Source organism: Gobio gobio, assembly GCF_949357685.1.
Source record: "Gobio gobio genome assembly, chromosome: 6".
Lineage (NCBI taxonomy): Eukaryota > Metazoa > Chordata > Actinopteri > Cypriniformes > Gobionidae > Gobio > Gobio gobio.
Genome location: NC_137102.1, coordinates 21,028,004 through 21,047,177, shown reverse-complemented (window position 1 = coordinate 21,047,177; position 19,174 = coordinate 21,028,004). Strand labels below are relative to the sequence as shown.

At 42.9% G+C, this 19,174-nt stretch overlaps 1 protein-coding gene across 2 annotated transcripts; it reads left to right on the top strand.

Moving 5' to 3' along the window:
* Positions 1–11: 11 nt before the first annotated feature.
* cpdp (CPD photolyase) lies at positions 12–8,432 on the top strand. 2 transcript variants are annotated; one of them, XM_079819391.1, is made up of 10 exons: positions 12–93; positions 199–551; positions 2,658–2,803; positions 3,023–3,205; positions 3,333–3,491; positions 4,231–4,429; positions 4,555–4,704; positions 4,794–4,915; positions 6,632–6,791; positions 7,890–8,432. In XM_079819391.1, exons 2-10 carry the CDS (start codon positions 299–301, stop codon positions 8,066–8,068), a joined length of 1,551 nt encoding a protein of 516 aa, XP_079675517.1. In that variant the 5' UTR covers positions 12–93; positions 199–298; the 3' UTR covers positions 8,069–8,432. The 2 variants fall into 2 exon arrangements, with proteins under 2 accessions (XP_079675517.1, XP_079675516.1); XM_079819390.1 differs by having other exon boundaries at positions 51–551.
* The last annotated feature ends 10,742 nt before the right edge of the window (positions 8,433–19,174 follow it).

The window sequence follows — 19,174 nt, the reverse complement described above, 5'->3', positions numbered from 1 at the left end:
TCATTGGTCAATGAGCGGTGTTACAAAACCTACTACACGCGAGAGAAGTGGAATAATCTACAGACTTTTGTTTCAGTTGTTCAGGGAACCAATGTATGTTTTTTTCCCTGTTACTTAGGTTCTATTTTCGTAATGCATCATCCACTACATGCAATTTACCGTGCTGTTTTTATCTGACGTCTATCTGTGTATGTGCAGTTTGTTTTCTACGTGCTTCTACATCAGATACAGCAGAAGAGCGCGGCTCCTCCGTGCCATCAGCGACCCAAACACAATTCTACAACATTACACCAGCAGCATGTCTGTAAACAAACGCAGCCTGAAGCGCCAGAGAGAGTCGTCGAGCAGCGCCGCTGGGAAACAGCCGAAGCCAGCAGGAGAGAAAGGGAGAGAGTCCGGCTGGCTGCTGAAGGAAGTGTCTGAGCTCCGCAGAGCCGCGCAGGGGTGCGAGTTCAACAAAAAGCGCCTCCGCCACTTATCAAGCACCCAGAAAATCAAACAGGGCTCCGATGGGGTCCTCTACTGGATGTCTCGCGACCAAAGAGTCCAAGGTAAAATATACAGAGAAAGAGAAAGCTGCTCAATCTGATTAAGAGGTAACACTTTACAATAGGGTTGCACTAATATGCATTAATTCATGCTTTGAGTTAATGTATGACTCCTGAAGAACTAAACCATTTATTAAAGATTACTGGATCTGCAACAAATAAAGATTCTATATGATTAATAAATTAAGTAATCAATGAATTGTTATTAGTTAAATGTGTCACAATGTATTAAATCACTAATAGCATATTATAGTGTACATGTATAGTGTAAATGTATGTGTTAATTACCACAATCGGTCAAAGCCATGCTTTAAATAATCATTAGCTAATGATTGGGAAAGGTGTCATTATGTTATGAATTTACTTGTTTAGGCACAGGACTGTTAACTAATTTGAAATTAAATTAATTCAAAACCCATCACCACAATGACATATTACTTAACAATTAGTCAACAGTCATGTGCCTCAACAAGTATAATCATAACATAATGATATTGTAAAGGGTTACAGATTAAGTACAATTCAGTCACACTACAGTTCAAATGTTAACGGTCTAATGTTTTTGAAAGTCTCTTATGCTCACGAAGGCCGCATTTATTTGACCAAAAAATACAGTAAAAACAGAAATATTAATACAATTTAAAAGAACTGTTTCATATTTTACTATATTTTAAAATGTAATTTATTCCTGTGATTCAAAGCTGAATTTTCAGCATCATCACTCCAGTCTTCAGTGTCACATGATCCTTCAGAAATCATTGTAATATGATGATTTGCTGCTCAAGAAACATTTCTTATTATTATCCTATTAATATTTTTGTGGAAACCATGATCATTTTTTCCAGAATTTTTCAAAATAGAATACTTTATTTCGATTGTCCACTTTCATTCCTTCCTTCCTTTCATTCTACTAACTATAAGTATCTTTAAGTATCAAAGATCTATAAGTATCTTTGCAACTACATTTCCATATACTCTCATTAGAGTATTAGTAGACTGTCAGGGTTCAGGTTAATATAATAAATTGACATGTAGTTGCAAAGTTATTTAAAGTATTAGTTCACATTAAAATGAAAATTAGCCCATGATTTACTCACCTTCAAGCCCTCCTTGGTGTATACAACATTCTTCTTTCTGATGAACACAGTCAGAGTTATATAAATATCCTGATGCTTCCAAGCTTTATAATGGCAGTGACGGGGTCCATCATAAACGTACTCCACACAGCTCCAGGAGGTTAATAAAGGCCTTCTGAAGTGAATGAGAAGAATTCTGAAGTTTTGTGAGAAGAATATCCATATTTAAAACTTTATAAAGTAAAATATCTAGCTTCCACCAGACTGCCTTCCGTATTCAACTTACACAGAAATTGAAACACCTCTCGATATTGGTGGAAGCTAAATATTTTACTTTATGAAGTTTTAAGTATGAATATTTTTCTTACAAAACTTGATAGATTTGCTTCAGAAGCCCTTTATTAACCTCCTGGAGCCGTGTGGAGTACGTTTATGATGGATGGATGCACTTTTTTTGAGCTTTAAACTCAGTTGACCCCCGTCACTGCCATTATAAAGCTTGGAAGCATCAGGATATTTATTATTATAACTCTGATTGTGTTCATCAGAAAGAAGAATGTCATATACACCTAGGATGGCTTGAAGGGGAGTTAATCATGGGGTTATTTTCATTTTAAAGTGAACTAATCCTTTAATGTGATGAATGATACACGGGACCACTTTTTTGAGCAATGTTGCCAGTCGATGTTTCTTGGGCACTTTCCCAATGAGAATGGGAAACAAATTTCTATCTAGATACTTTAGATTTCAGGCATGGGCCCTGTGTCTCACCTGGTTGCCTGTTGACGGCAACATTGCTCAAAAAGTTGCCCATGTGTATCATCATCACCTTTAGTCAGTACAATGTCTGTTGGAGGACCATCACAATAAAGAGTTCATGGATATTAAGCAGACAATCTACTAATACTCAAATGAGAGTTACTTATAGTTAGTAGAATGTCAAAATTGGACCATCGAACTAAAGTGTTGAACTAAATCTTACTGACCCCAAACTTCTGAACGGTAGTGTACACTTATCCTGTTTGTGATGCAGATAACTGGGCACTGATCTATGCTCAGCAGCTGGCCTTGGCTGAGAAACTTCCTCTGCACATCTGCTTCTGCTTGGTGCCACGATATTTGGATGCAGCTTACAGACAGTACGCCTTCATGCTAAAAGGACTGCGAGAAGTGGCAAAGGTACAAATATATTACGTCATGACTTAAATTAGAGATTTGCATCTGGCATGGAGTGTTTGGCACACACAAACCTGCTTTTACATATTATTTGTTAGATTTAGCTAATGAATTAGACTGCACCCCTTTCCATTAACAGTCTTTCTGATTGGCTGGGGCCACACATCTTGTTAGTATAGGGAGATTTAATGTGGTATTTTACTAAAATGTCTCTTGTTACAGGAATGCAAAAGCCTGGATATTCAGTTCCATCTGCTGTCAGGAGAACCAGGACAAAATCTGCCAACTTTTGTTAAAAACTGGAAATTTGGAGCAGTTGTCACTGACTTTAACCCTCTCAGAATCCCCCTCCAGTGGATTGAGACGGTTAAAAAACACCTTCCGTCTGACATCCCTTTCATTCAGGTGTGCCAGTCATCGTTATCTTTATTGTCTTCTGCACTTGCATGCCGTGCCATCACTACTGTAATGCACATTTCTGCCAGTACACACTGATTTGAAACCATGTTACATTTTCATACTTTAAATCAAGGTTGATGCACATAATGTGGTGCCGTGCTGGGAAGCATCTGAGAAGCTGGAATATGGAGCCAGGACAATACGGGGCAAAATCACTAAACTTCTCCCAGAATTCCTCACAGAGATTCCGCTTTTGGACACTCATCCACACCCCGCTTCTCAAACAGCAAAGGTTTGATGAAGGATTCCATTGTAGTTGTACCAGAGATGTGATTTTTTTTTTTGTATTATTATTATTTTCATATTTATATGAATTTCTGTATTTTCTGAGTATGACCCATGTGAATTGTGTAAATCTGAGGGGAAAAAATGCTGCATTTTCAAATACATAAAAAATACATGTAGTAGTAATGAAATTTAAAATTATTAGTATTATTTAATAAAAAAATAAAAAACATTTTACAGAACCATAGTATCATTAGAATGGCAATATATTTCTTTATTGATTTCATTTTTATAATTAAAATAAAATAAAAAAATTGAATAATAATAAATATTGTTAATTGGTGTTACTAATTATTATTATTATTATTATTAATGCAATTATTGTTATTATTAATAACAAAAATAATTTATATTAATAATACTATTAATTATAACATAATATTAAGTATAATATTCATTTATTATATAATATAAATAGTGGTAATATATTATTAAATTTTTTACTTATCATTTAAATAATAATATTTAATATATTTAATAATTTAAAACAATAATAAAAACAACAATAATATTCTTTCTTTTTTATATTGTTGTTACTGTTGTATAGTCAAACTGAATGGGGGAAATGTTTATTTTTTTATTTGTTAATTTTTGCCATTTTCAAATGCATGATGACAGTAAATCCTTGTTCTATTTATCAGGGTGTCTTCCCATCTTCTTCATTTCAAAATCCTTCTGTCTTTCAGCCAATAGACTGGGAGGACGTGCTGTCGTCTCTTGAGTTGGACCGGAGTGTTGGCGAGGTGGACTGGGCCCAGCCTGGCACCTCTGCCGGCATGGCCATGTTGGAGTCCTTCATTGACCAACGACTGCGTTTATTTGCCACCCACAGGAACAATCCCAACTGTGACGCCATTAGCCGTCTCTCCCCCTGGCTCCACACCGGTCAGTTTGCACTCTGTCTGTGTGTTTTTATTTTGTTTATGCAATTAAAGTAAATGGGGATCCAATTTCGTCTAGATGCAGTTAAGAGGTTATAATGGTTTTGTATGATATGTTTTCTCATGAAGGTCAGTTGTCTGCTCAGCGTGTCGTGAGGCAGGTCAAACGAGAAAAGAATGTCAGTGAGTCTGTGGCGTCTTTTACTGAGGAACTGGTGGTGCGCAGGGAGCTCGCTGACAACTTCTGCTTCTACAACAACAACTATGATGATATTTCAGGTGAGTGCTTCTGTGTCACTCGCTTCAATCACACTGATATCAAGAATGTCTTGGCTTTTGTTTAAATATTTCTTTATTTCTCTGCACAGGTGCGTACGATTGGGCGAAGAAGACTTTGCAGGAGCATGCTAAGGACCGCAGAGAGTACCTTTACACAAAAGAGCAGCTGGAGAACGGCAAGACCCATGATCAGCTGTGGAATGCCGCTCAGGTAGCGGTTTTACCCGAGAAACTTTAAAGGTCCCATGGCATGGCATTTTTCTATTATTTTATAATGTTTCCTGAGGTGTACTTATATTGTTAGTATGATTTTTACATCATAAAATGTCATAATTTAGAAATAAAAGGCATTTTTTCTATACTGCTGTTTGCCCTGTGGCTGAATGCCCTGTTTCAAGAGGCGTGTCTACTGTGAGACTTCAGTAAAAACGGCCACTGTTGTGATTGGCTGACATCTTTGCATTTTAAATGAGCGGAGGGGGCGTGGTTTAACAAGGTCTACGAGGCACGAGCAGACACGAGCTGCTGCCAGAGACGGATGGACCGGAGTTCACTTCACATCAGTTCTGTCAGTCTCAGTTCAGTGCTGTTGTAGTTACAGCATATACTTCAGGTTATTAGTTTATTTCTAGTCGGAGGGACTGTCACTCATGTCAGAAAGTTAGTAACTTTAGTAAATTATGGATCAGCGCTGACTGGAGACGCGAACCGTTTAGAACGATTCAGTCCGATTTGGTGAACTGATTCGGTTCACTAAAAAGAACCGGTTCAAAAGAATGATTCGTTCCCGAACCGGACATCACGGAGACAGAGCGATTGCTAACAAAGTTATTTATAGTAACTACTGAGTTATGAGAGCGCTGTCTGTCAGCGCGAGTTTATTGTGTTTCTATCTGAGAGTTCTGAATAAACACGAGTCCCAGTCACGTCAAGTCCGTCTTCATCATTATTACCAACTTTGTAACACATGCAATGTACCATTACAGCTGTCGAGATGAACGAGTTACGAGTAAGTGTTGATAATAGCATTATTTTTAGACATGTTCCTATCATATGAAAAGCGTCTGTGACGTGCATTGAGTACACAGCGCAAACAAAGACACAACAGCAGTAATTGAATGTAATCCAGTTTATTGTGGGGAAAGCTGGCTAGCCTAGCCGGATACCCTCACGCTTACCCCCTTCTGCTTAATCTCGCGCCGCGTAAGGCGCCTCCGCTGTGGGCCAGATGCAGTACTGGGGGTCGGGGATGTTGAAGGCCCACCGGTCAGCCGGAGCTTCGGCGTGTGTGAGGTTTATCTGTAAAGATGTGGCTCTCTATGTTGAGCAGAAACGACTGTATGCACATTTTAGAACAGATAGACGCGACGAGAACGTACAAAAAAACTGACTCACAAGATAGAAAACACGAAAACACCGCTCTGTCGGGAGAGAGAGAAGCCGCAGTGTGTGCACGAATAATAAATAATTAGCTACACATCAGAAATCACTGATCACAGATCAGAAGGAACTGAAAAAAGACTTCTGTTTTCATTTGTACATCCAAACACTGAGAAACTGCCAGCATTCACTCGTTCACAACCCATGATCTCTCTCGCGTTTGCATGGGCGTGCCAGATTCTCTGGGCGGAGGAAAGGGAGGAAACCGTTCCTGCTTGGACGTCAAACCAGGAGACTTCAGGATTGGCTCGTCTGGCCTGTCATTTTCTCAAAGGCAGAGAGAGACAGCCAGAACTCGGGTTTACACCCATCAACATTTCTATCCACTTGGGGACAATATTCAGGCTAGGGGAACTCATATTAATGTTGAAAAACCTCATAAAATGAAAATTTCATGCCATGGGACCTTTAATTAAAGTACCTTTTTTGTTGTTTTATAATCACAAAACCAGTGAATCTTGATCTTTAATCTGTTGGTCTGTTGTAGCGTCAACTGCTGTCAGAAGGGAAGATGCATGGGTTCCTGCGCATGTACTGGGCAAAGAAAATCCTGGAATGGACTGCATCCCCTGAAGAAGCCCTCTCTATTGCTATATATCTGAATGACCATTTAGCTTTAGATGGCTGCGATCCCAATGGATACGTGGGTGAGAGACCTATTGATGTTTTGATTGCTCTAGCAGATTAAATATTTTCTTATAATAAATTATAAAGGCATTAAAGCTAAGAATATGGTAAAAAATCAAGTATTGTACAGATATTTTCAGCAAGGGCACATTAAATTAACCCTTAAATACATTTCGATATCATACATTCAAATCTTTAGCAACCCGGATCTATATCTAACATGGCTGGATGTCTACCTGTCATGATAATATATAAAACTCCTGATATTAGAGTAACAGGGCAACAGAAGAATAAAATAAAGCATATTTTGATACCTTTTGTAGCTTGGAAGGGTTTTGCTGATACTTGCTATTCTTTTGTTTTCCGCCTGCGGTAACTATGAGTGAAAAATCACTTCATCACTGTCACTGTGTATCAGACATTACCACCTTGTGGAATAAATGTGAATTGCACTTATTCGGTCATCAAAGATTCAATTATTGTTGTGCAAAAAAATATACTTACACTGTTATACACCTTGAGTCGTTAGCGAATCTGTAAAAAAAATGTATTACAAAAAATGAATGCCAAAACAGCCATTCTTTTTAAAAAATTAACGAGGAGGAGACTTTACGACATCATGACGACATCTTTTATAAAGTCATCAAATATTTCTATTTCAAATAAATGCTGTTCTTTTGAACTTTCTATACATCAGAGAATCCTGACATTTTTTTGAATCACAGATTCCACTAAAATATTAAGCAGCACAGCTGTTTTCAACATTGATAATAATAATAGTAAATATTTCTTGAACATCAAAGCATCATATTAGATCATAGGATCATGTGACACTGAAGACTGGAGTAATGATGCTGAAAAATCAGCTTTGACATTACAGGAATAAATTACATTTTAAAATATATTAAAGTAAACAAAACAGTTATTTTAAATTATAATAATATTTCACAATATTACTGTTTTTACTGTATTTTTGATTAAATTAATGCAGCCTTGGTGAGCATTAGAGACTTCTTTCAAAACCATCAACCCCACATTTTTTAATGGTGTTAGTGGTCTTTCCAAAATGTCTTTATACACAATTATATTAATGAATTGTTCTTTAATATTCTTCACAGGATGCATGTGGTCAATCTGTGGCATCCATGATCAGGGCTGGGCAGAGAGGCCCGTCTTTGGGAAAATTCGCTATATGAATTATGCTGGATGCAAGCGGAAGTTTGATGTGGCTCAGTTTGAGAGGAAGTACGCTGCTATAAAGGAGATCTCCAAAAAAGACACCAATAAATCTGTGTAGCTTTATTTTAGGCAAAATTCTGAAAACCCACTGACATGCTTTAAAGTTCAGTTTTCAATGTTTGTACTTGTTTTTCTGAAATACATTTTTCTCTAGTGAGGTGATTAGTAATAAGATACTGTATTTGTTATTTCATTTGTTGGTATTGTCTGATTTTAAGTCTTTTGTTTACATGTACTACTTCTGATATTATTATATTTTCTGTATCATTGGACCTAACTATGGCCTAATGTGATGTTACATGGTCCTCTAGGGTGATGCATCACAAATGTAATGTATAGACTTTGTACTTTTGGTTTTCTGCCTTTTTATGTGTAGTAATGGAAGAGTCATTCCACCAAAAAATAAAACTTCTTTTTCTTACAAATATCTCTCATATTGTGCTACAGTAGAGTGCCTTAGATTTTAAAACCACTAAAACAGTGGCTATCAACACAAGTCTCACTAGGGGGCCTCAGAGAACTTCTAATTTTTTAACAACAAAAATGCCAGAAGAGCAATTTGTCTAAATCTGTATTCGCTACATACGTTTTAACTTCTAAAGATGCACCACAATCTGAAAGTAAAATATAATATGCCTTGTGTTGTTTTATTTCATTCTCTTGCATGTTAATCTGAAATGAAGATTTTTTTAATAAGACAATAGATATTTTAAGTAGCTCAATTATTCTTGCAATATATCCATTCAGAACTTTTTTTAAAGTAAAAATTACAATCTTGATTTAAATACCCTATATGGACAGAGACAGACAAATATCAGACAGATATATTTCATAGCAAGTGACCCATACAGAAATGTAATATATGTACATATATGAAATATACATATATTAAATATATCCACATAGAAAGTGAAAACGTCTCGGTTACGTATGTAACCCTCGTTCCCTGAAGGAGGGAACGGAGACGTACGTCGGAACTGACCGACGAATTGGGATCTGATCTCAGAGACCAATCTACTTCGAGTGTATTAAAAACGAGCCAATGGAGATTGGCATGCGATCCACGCATTCCACACACCGCCCCGCAGCGCGGGTATAAATAAGGAAGTGGAATGCTTGATCATTGCTTTTTTCTGCTGAGGAGCCGAACTAGTGACTCGGCCCCCTAGCGGAAGCACAGCACCTGGCGACGGGACGTACGTCTCCGTTCCCTCCTTCAGGGAACGAGGGTTACATACGTAACCGAGACGTTCCCTTTCAGTCGGTCACGTTCGACGACGTACATCCCTACCAAAACGCCAGGGCGCTGGCCCTTCCAGCGTCCTGCTTGAGCGCACTGGACCGTCTTAGATGGTACGGAAGTCAGGGCTCCAAGCAGGGAGGTCAGTCACTGCTGTTTCTGCAAGACCCACTCAGTGTGACTATTGGATAACGCTGGGAAAGCGTGCCCGTCTCGGGAGATGGTACGCTGCGGAGCCACGTCCTTCGTAGAAGGCTAGGTGGCAGAATACACATAAGGACTAACCTGGCAGGGTAGTGCAACATATGGCAGTCTCTGGGGTGGTTCCAGCCTGGTCCCAGGGGGGAAAGAACACGCCCAGAGACGACAGAGCGGGCTCTGTCAAGGGAAAGACACGGGGCTAGCCGAGTAGGGTAGCTGGTACCGTGGAAGAATACACATATGGGGTAGCCGTGAGGGGACCGCTACATATGGAACCCAGCCTACACACACGTTTCACAAGCATACGGGTGCAGGCCTGGCGTCAGACGGCCGCAACGTCTGGCACCGCAGGGGTGACGGAGGAGCTCGACAGGGTTAGCCGTTTCCGGGGAACACAACTGGAGAAAATAGACGCACGTATCCGGCCCAGAGGGCGGGAGTGGCGTTGCAAGCCGACACTTAGAACGGGCACTTAGCGCTACTGGCCACTGGGGGCGAGGATGCGGGAAGATACCGGCTCTACACGGAGGCTATAGAATCTAGCGAACGTGTTAGGTGTCGCCCAGCCCGCAGCTCTACATATATCTGTCAGCGAGGCGCCTTGAGCCAGCGCCCAGGAAGAAGCAACACTCCTTGTTGAGTGTGCTCGCAACCCGAACGGGCAAGGCACGTCTTGGGACTGGTAAGCCAAGACGATAGCATCCACTATCCAGTGGGCCAACCTCTGCTTGGAGACAGCCTTTCCCTTCTGCTGGCCTCCGTAACAGACGAAGAGTTGCTCTGAGGTCCGAAAGCTTTGAGTCCGGTCGACGTAAGCGCGGAGAGCGCGGACGGGACATAACAAAGCCTGGGCTGGGTCTGCCTCCTCCGAAGGCAGCGCTTGCAGGTTCACTACCTGGTCCCGGAAGGGAGTGGTAGGAACCTTGGGCACGTATCCAGGCCGGGGTCTCAGGACAACGTGAGAGTTGGCCGGCCCGAATTCTAGGCACGATTCGTTGACCGAAAGTGCATGCAGGTCCCCTACCCTCTTGATGGAGGCCAATGCCGTCAGAAGCACTGTCTTCATTGACAGGATTTTAAGCTCCACAGACTGCAAAGGCTCAAAGGGAGGGCTCTGAAGTGCTCTGAGCACTAGAGCTAAGTCCCAAGAGGGTAACGAGTTTGGACGAGGAGGATTTAGCCTCCTCGCACCTCTGAGGAACCTGACGATTAAGTCGTGCTTTCCTACGGACTTACCTTCGACTGCGTCGTGATACGCCGCTATTGCTGCGACGTACACTTTGAGGGTGGAGGGAGACAGCCTTCGCTCCAGCCCATCTTGCAGGAAAGAAAGCACGACACTAATCGAACACCTTCGGGGGTCTTCCCGGTGGGAAGAGCACCATTCAACGAACAGGTTCCACTTCAAAGCGTAGAGGCGCCTCGTAGAGGGGGCTCTAGCAGAAGAGATGGTGTCTACCACTGCCTGTGGTAGACCACCTAGAACCTCCGCGTCCCGTCCAGGGACCAGACATGGAGTTTCCAGAGGTCTGGACGCGGGTGCCATAGAGTGCCCCGTCCCTGAGAAAGAAGGTCCCTCCTCAGGGGGATCGGCCAAGGAGGGGCTGTCGCGAGGAGAGTTAGTTCTGGGAACCAGGTCCGGTTGGGCCAGTAGGGCGCAACTAACAAGACCTGCTCCTCGTCCTCCCTGACCTTGCACAGGGTCTGTGCAAGAAGGCTCACTGGGGGAAACGCATATTTGCGCAGGTCCCGGGGCCAGCTGTGCGCCAGTGCATCTGTGCCGAGGGTGCCCCCGGTCAGGGAATAGTACCACTGGCAATGGGTCGAGTCCGGAGAGGCAAACAGGTCTACCTGTGCGGCTCCGAAGAGGTCCCATATCAGCTGGACCGCCTGGGGATGGAGTCGCCACTCCCCCGGAGGTGTCGACTGGCGAGAGAGCTCGTCGGCTGTCTGGTTCAGCGCACCTGGGATGTGAATGGCACGAAGCGACCTCAGATGCTTCTGACTCCAAAGGAGGAGGTGGCGGGCGAGTTGGAACATGCAACGGGAGCGTAGACCACCCTGACGGTTGATGTACGCAACGGCCGCAGTGCTGTCCGTACGGACCAGTACATGCTTGCCACGTAGCGGCCCCTTGAGGCGGCGCAGTGCCAAGTGTACCGCTAACAACTCGAGGCAATTGATATGCCAATGCAATTGAGGTCCCGTCCACAGACCTGAAACTGCATGCCCGTTGTACGTGGCCCCCCAGCCCGTGGAGGAGGCATCCGTGAAGAGCACAGCATGCCTGGACACTTGTTCTAAGGGCACTCCGGCCCGGAGAAACGAAGCGTCGGACCATGGGCTGAAAGTTTGGCGGCAGTAAGGAGTCACTGGGACCCGGTACTGGCCGCTCTGCCACGCCCACCTCGGGACTCGGCCATGGAGCCAGTGTTGAAGCGGTCTCATATGAAGCAATCCGAGCGGCGTTACCGCGGCTGCAGATGCCATATGCCCCAGGAGCCTCTGAAAAAATTTCAGTGGGACCGCCGTCCTGTTCTTGAACGAATTCAAGCAGTTCAACACCGACCGGACCCGCTCTTCCGTGAGGCGCGCAGTCTGGCTGACCGAATCCAGCTCCATACCGAGATAAGAGATCCTCTGCGTGGGACAGAGTTTGCTCTTCTCTCGGTTGACCCGAAGGCCCAACAGGCTGAGGTGACTGAGCACCATGTCCCTGTGTTCGCACAACTGTTCCCGAGACTGGGCGAGTATAAGCCAGTCGTCGAGATAGTTGAGGACGCGAACGCCGCGTTCTCTGAGCGGAACAATGGCTGCCTCTGCGACTTTCGTGAAGACGCGAGGCGACAGGGACAGCCCGAAGGGCAAGACTTTGTACTGATATGCCTTCCCCTCGAACGCAAAACGTAGGAACGGTCTGTGTCGAGGAAGGATAGAGACATGAAAGTACGCGTCCTTCAGGTCGATCGCTGCAAACCAATCTTGGGGACGGATGCATTCGAAAATGCGTTTCTGCGTTAGCATCTGGAACGGGAGCTTGTGCAGGGCCCGATTCAGGATACGCAGGTCCAAGATTGGCCGTAACCCACCCCCTTTCTTGGGTACAATGAAGTAGGGGCTGTAGAACCCCGCCTTCATATCGGCTGGAGGAACCGGCTCAATCGCGTCCTTCGCCAGCAGGACATCGATCTCTGACCGCAAGACCTGGGCATCATTGCTCCGCACGGAGGTGAAGAGGATGCCCCTGTACTTGGGAGGCCGGCGAGCGAACTGAATCGCGTAGCCGAGTCTGATGGTACGGATGAGCCAGCGAGACGGCCTGGGGAGCTGAAGCCAAGCCCCCAGAGACCGTACAAGCGGGACCAACGGCACCACAGACGTACCCGGGGTGGGGCAGCGAAGTGGAATAGACAGACCCGACTCGGGAGGCCCGGAGTGTTGTCCGAATATTCCAGGGTGGGGCAGAGTGTGGGTGAGAAGGCCCGGGGGCGTTCTCGGTGCCCACACTGCTGCCCCCTGGCGAGGGGGAGAGGGGAGGAAAGGAGTGGCAAGGCCCGGGGGCGTCGCGCACTGCCAACCTGGCCCTCTTGGGGCCCAGGGAAAATAGAAACTGCTCTTTTATTGAGAATGTGGGTGCCGCTGGACTCCGGAGAGCCAGCGGCAGAGATGTAACACCAGTCGGGGCCCCCCGGTCCTCCTCCGGGGGGTGGGAGAAAGATGCGGACATCATCTCCCTCAGAGCAGCTCCCGTCTTCCCTGGGCTGCCCGTCTCAGGGCCGCTTCCCCTTGCGCTTGCCGGCTGGTTTAGCGGAGCCCTGAGCGGGTTGGGCGCCTCCCTTACGTCCGGCACCCTGCTTTCCCGGTGGAGGCTGCTGCTTGGGTTTCGCAGGGGCGGAGGCGGACGCAGGGGGACGCCCTCGGCGACGAGCAGGCGGAGGTGCTGCCGACGACGACTGGGTGGAGGCAGCAGCGGGTCGTCGGGGCAGGATGTTTTTGATGGCCTCCGTCTGCTTCTGGGCCACCGAGAACTGCTGGGCGAAGCTCTCGATGCCGTCGCCGAAGAGGCCGGCCTGACAGACAGGGGCGTTGAGAAACCGGACCTTGTCGGAATCACGCATGTCTGCCAGGTTCAGCCACAGGTGGCGTTCCTGGACCACTAGTGTGGACATCGCCCGACCCAGGGAGCGTGCAGTGACTTTCGTCGCCCGGAGAGCGAGGTCAGTCGCCGCACGCAGTTCCTGCATAACACCCTGGTCGGAACTACCCTCGTGCAATTGCTTTAGCGCCTTGGCCTGGTGGACCTGCAGGAGCGCCATAGCATGCAGAGATGATGCGGCTTCCCCGCAGGCGGTGTAAGCCCTGCCCGTGAGACCGGACGAGAACTTACACGCCCGGGAGGGGAGACGCGGGGCACCCCGCCAGTCCGCAGCGGTCTTGGGACACAGTTGCATCGCCACAGACCGCTCGACTGAGGGGATTCCCACGTAGCCCTTAGCCGCACCACCATCGAGAGTAGTGAGGACGGAGGAGTCAGTCGACCGTGAGCGAGCGTTGTAAGGCGCTACCCACGATTTCGTGATCTCCTGATGCACTTCCGGGAAGAAAGGAACCGGGGCGGGGCGCTGAGAACCAGCACGGGCCGTCCCGAGAAACCAATCGTCCAACCGCGAGGGTTCGGGACACGGTGGAGGGTTCCACTCGAGCCCGACACTCGCGGCGGCCCGGGAAAGCATAGCCGTAAGCTCTGGGTCGGACTCGGGCAACGCTGTCACACCCGAAGGGGGCAGCGCAGCCGAATCTTCATCCTCAGAGCCCATTAGCTCGTCCCCCGATGCTGCAATCGACAGCATGTCCTCAGCCGGAGCCCCAAAAGAAACGCCTGGGACCTCCCGGGGGAGGCCAGCGCGCTCTTCTGGAAGCTCCACCGGCGCAGCGGAGGGGGGAGGGGCCCGAGGAGCCGTTTGACCCGTCGGGGAAGCCCTCACAGTAACCCTCAGGTCCCCACCAAGGCCATCAGCCAAAGTAGCAGCCCTCTGCTTTGCAGCGGGAGGACCACTAGATCGGGGGATGCGCAATGGTGCTCCGCCTCTTTCGAGGTAATGGAGTCTGGACCGTAAAACTGCGATGGTCATGTTCCCGCAATGGGAACATGAGTCATTCACGAACGCAGCCTCAGCGTGCTGAACGCCCAAACACGTGAGACAACGAACGTGACCGTCAGCTGGGGACAGATATCGACCGCATCCAGAAACACACGGTTTGAATGACATCTTGAAAAAGACGCAGGGTCAAACCGTGTTGCTCTTTTAGAAAGGAAACTGCTCTTTTAACGTGCTGAAGCACTCAGGGAGATGACCGCGGCACCACACAGTACAAAGGTGCAAGCCTGTGTGTGCACTCAGAAATAGGAAACGCCCAGCGAACCAACAGCTGATCTCCGTCTGAAGCGGCACTCGCTGACGCGCTGTCACACCCGCACTGGAAGCAGATCCTCTCACGAGACTCGTCAAAAACACTCTTCGTAGAAACAGGAAACATTCACTGTTCGGCTCCGAAGTAGAAAGCAATGATCAAGCATTCCACTTCCTTATTTATACCCGCGCTGCGGGGCGGTGCGTGGAATGCGTGGATCGCATGCCAATCTCCATTGGCTCGTTTTTAATACACTCGAAGTAGATTGGTCTCTGAGATCAGATCCCAATTCGTCGGTCAGTTCCGACGTACGTCGAACGTGACCGACTGAAAGGGAACATATATGTACATATATATCTGCCCATATATAAAACCTATTAGAAAATGGAACAATTTCATATATTGACATATAAAACTAGCCCATATATTTTATGTATGTATAATACAGTATTTTATATATATATGTCACATATATAATTATCAATATACATGACATATATTTCTTTGTATATATGTTCAATATACAAACTACACATATATGCATAGCATATTGCTTGCATATGTTACATATATGTCCCTAATATATGTTTTTATATAGTCTTATTATATATTTTACATTTAAAATGAAATATATAAAATATATTTTTGATAAATGTATATGGAATATATAAATGACATATATATATATATGCACATATATTTTAAATATATCTTATGTTCTTATATTATGTATATCAATTGCTAAATATTTTGAATTAATGGTGTAAACTAAACAAATGTAAGAAAAACATGCTTTCATTAATTTCGTACATATTTTTTAAATATAGGTTATGGATGTGTACTTACACACTTGCAATGTGTAGTAAAGTTCGTTCGTGTGAGAAGGAGGCGGAACCGGCGAACGTTTAACACAATTTAATCAAATAAATGAACACAAAAGGAAAGCAAAAGCGGCAGCCCCTCACGGACGACTGCCGCACACATACATAAACAAACCATAAATAAAACACAAATTAAAATCCAGGCCTGGTCCTCTCTCGTCCTTCACTGTCGTTGCTCCTCCTTTATACTTCCGTCACTCCTCCGTGAGACACGAGGCCGACGGCATGCAGCTGGCGATCATCTTCACTAATGACCGCGGCCTTGTCCCGTTCTCACGGCCCCTCAGCCTCGCTGCTCGCCACACAATGCAATACATATGACTTGCCTAAGCCTTAAATGTTAAACGGTGCAGTTAGCAAAAAATAAGTAATACAGTAAAACATTTAAAACATTTAAACTTTATTAAAACAGTTTTAATATAAAAAGAAAAATTAAGCTGCGCAAAATTAGAAAACTACTGAACACACAACTTTATTATATATAAATACAATATTACAACAAAACAAGTAACAAATAAAACAGCACAGAACATGAAAATCCACCAACAGGTATATCATACAGCCTGTAATTTTTATTAAGTTAGTCTTTTTGGATGTCCTCAGCTCAGTGATCTTTTGATTTATAGCTACCCCTAGTTGGCCCCTGGTGGTTCCAGGAAATTTCTGGATCACGATCACGGTTGTTCAGCTTAGGCTTGCGCCCTTGTCCTTTACGCACTGAAATTCCTCCAGATTCCTTGAATTTTTTAATTATGTTATGCACTGTTGAATGTGAAATATCCAAATCTCTTCCTATCTTTCTTTGAGGAACATTGTTTTTCAACATTTCAATAATTTTCTCACGTATTTGTTGGCAAACTGGCGATCCTCGGCCCATCTTTGCTCCTAAAGGATTAGACCTTTCTTGGATGCTGCTTTTGTACCAAATCATAATTACAATCACCTGTTGACATCACCTGTTTAAAATCACATTATTATTTAACCATTTTACCTCATTACTAGCCCTAAATTGCTCCTGTCCCAACTTTTTTTGAAATGTGTTGCAGGTCTGAATGACATGAAGTTGACCAGACAAAACATGAAATATTTTGTGTTCATATTGTCTGCAATGAAATACAAGTCAAAGTAAATTTAGAAATCACTTCTTTTATTTAAATTAGCGTTTTCCATACTGTCCCAACTTTTTCTGATTTGGGGTTGTATATATATATAAAAACTTTTTTAATGAAATGTGGATTGTGTAGACTTGTTAAAAGTTCAAGCTGTTAAAATAAGGAAAAGAAGGAATGAATTAATAAGGAAACCATAGGCATATAAAATGTATGTATGTTGTTTAAATAAATGGGCATATATAAATTAAACATATCGGTGACATATATGGTCATAACATACAATATTATATAAACAATAGTCATATATATCGTATTAATATATGTCAATATACTAATTTAATATGGAAAATGTATATATGTTATAAACTTATATCAACATATATCTAGAGATATGTATATATGTGATAGCAATATATTGTCTTATATTTAGCATATATGACGGCGTCATTTGCGATATAGGGACATATATGTCATATATTACATTTCCGTATGGGGACAAATGAAGGCAGTAACTCAACAGTGTAAATCTTGCTATTTCAGGAAGTTTCTGAAATACATTTTTCCTCAAGCAAAACAGCAGGGCAGAAACTCCATGTAAAACAATTTAAAATATTTTAATACGATATGAATTAAAGGAGTGACAATGACAACTCAAATTACTTTTCCATTCTTTTTAATGGTGCAGGCAGTTCTGATATTTATTTTATGCATATTTTGGTAACACTTTACAATAAAGGTCTCATTTTAGTTAATGCATTAACTAACAATGAGTATATTATTGTATTAATATATGATGTATTAATGTATTAATAGATGTTGAGATTAACATTAGCTAAGATGAATAAATGACGTAGAAGTGTTGTTCATTGTTACTTCATGTTAACTAATGAAACCTTATTGTAAAGTGTTACAGATATTTCTTTGAAAGTGTTTCAGCCAAAAGTTCAACTGAAATGAATAGAAACAAGTATTTACAAGGCTGAATAAACAAAAAGGTGTTTATATATACATGTTATCTATACAGGTATACTACTACTTGAATACAAGTGAATTTATATTTATTTAATAAAAAAGCAAATGACATTGAAAACAAGGATGAAAAAGCAAGTAAAACAGGAACACAACAAACTATCAACTATAATGCCAAATTAATATTGACTATAATTGACTATATCATTATCATTGACTATAGTCAATGAAATACAAGCACTTTTTTATTATCTTGGATTTGACAGCTGATGTATTGTGTAAAAGCATATAGATACAGATCGTAAAAGTAAACAGGTGAATGTGACCAATAAACTGGAGTTTCAGAGATCTTATATCAGGATTCCACCCTTCAGTAAGACACATTACCTCAAGCACATACAGCAATTCACTGTACAAACATCTGTGAAATAAAAATCACAATCTATCGCTATAAAATAAATCTATAGCTCATATTTAGAAAATCGTTTATTTATAGATTATATTTTGAATATTTCATATTCACTGTGATTACTACATTCCTACAGAACAAGTTGTAGAAAACAACTTATAAGTTAAATAAGTATAAGTAAATATGAGTATAAACATAATGAAATAATTATATAACCTCATCACATGACCACATGATACAGAATGTATACCGTCATCATTACATTCCAAAAACCAAAATAATCTAAAGTAGATTTTTATCAGCGAGAATGATGGGAAACTTACTTGTATGGTTAGTGAAACATTAGAGATTTACAATTGATGTCAATACTTTGTGTCCTATGCAAATGCATTTTTATAAGACATGATTTATTATTTTACAAGGATGCACTCAATTTGAGAGAGAGAAAAAAAAGACAGTTATGACATTTATAATGATATAAAAGTTTTCTAACTTCAAATATATACATAATACTGTCTGAAACTCTAGATGGCGCAGGCTGATTACCCCATGATTTACTCAACCTCAAGCCATCCTAGGTGTATATGACTTTCTTCTTTCAGACGAATACAATCAGAGTTAAATAAAAAAAATGTCCTGCCTAAGCCAAGCTTTATAATGTCAGTAAATGGCAAGCCAAAATTTGAAGCCCAAAAAAATGCATCCATCCATTACAAACGTACTCCACATGGCTCCGGGGGATTAATAAAGGCCTTCTGAAGAGAATCGATTTTTTTTTTTAAAGAAAAATATCCATATCAACATGTTATAAAGTAAAATATCTAGCTTCTGGTGAACTGCCTTCTGTATTCAACTTACGAAAAAAGCCTTAACTGGCGCGATGATGACGTCGGAAGTAGCATAAGCATTTTGAAATGCGTGAGGCGCTACACTTTCTGCG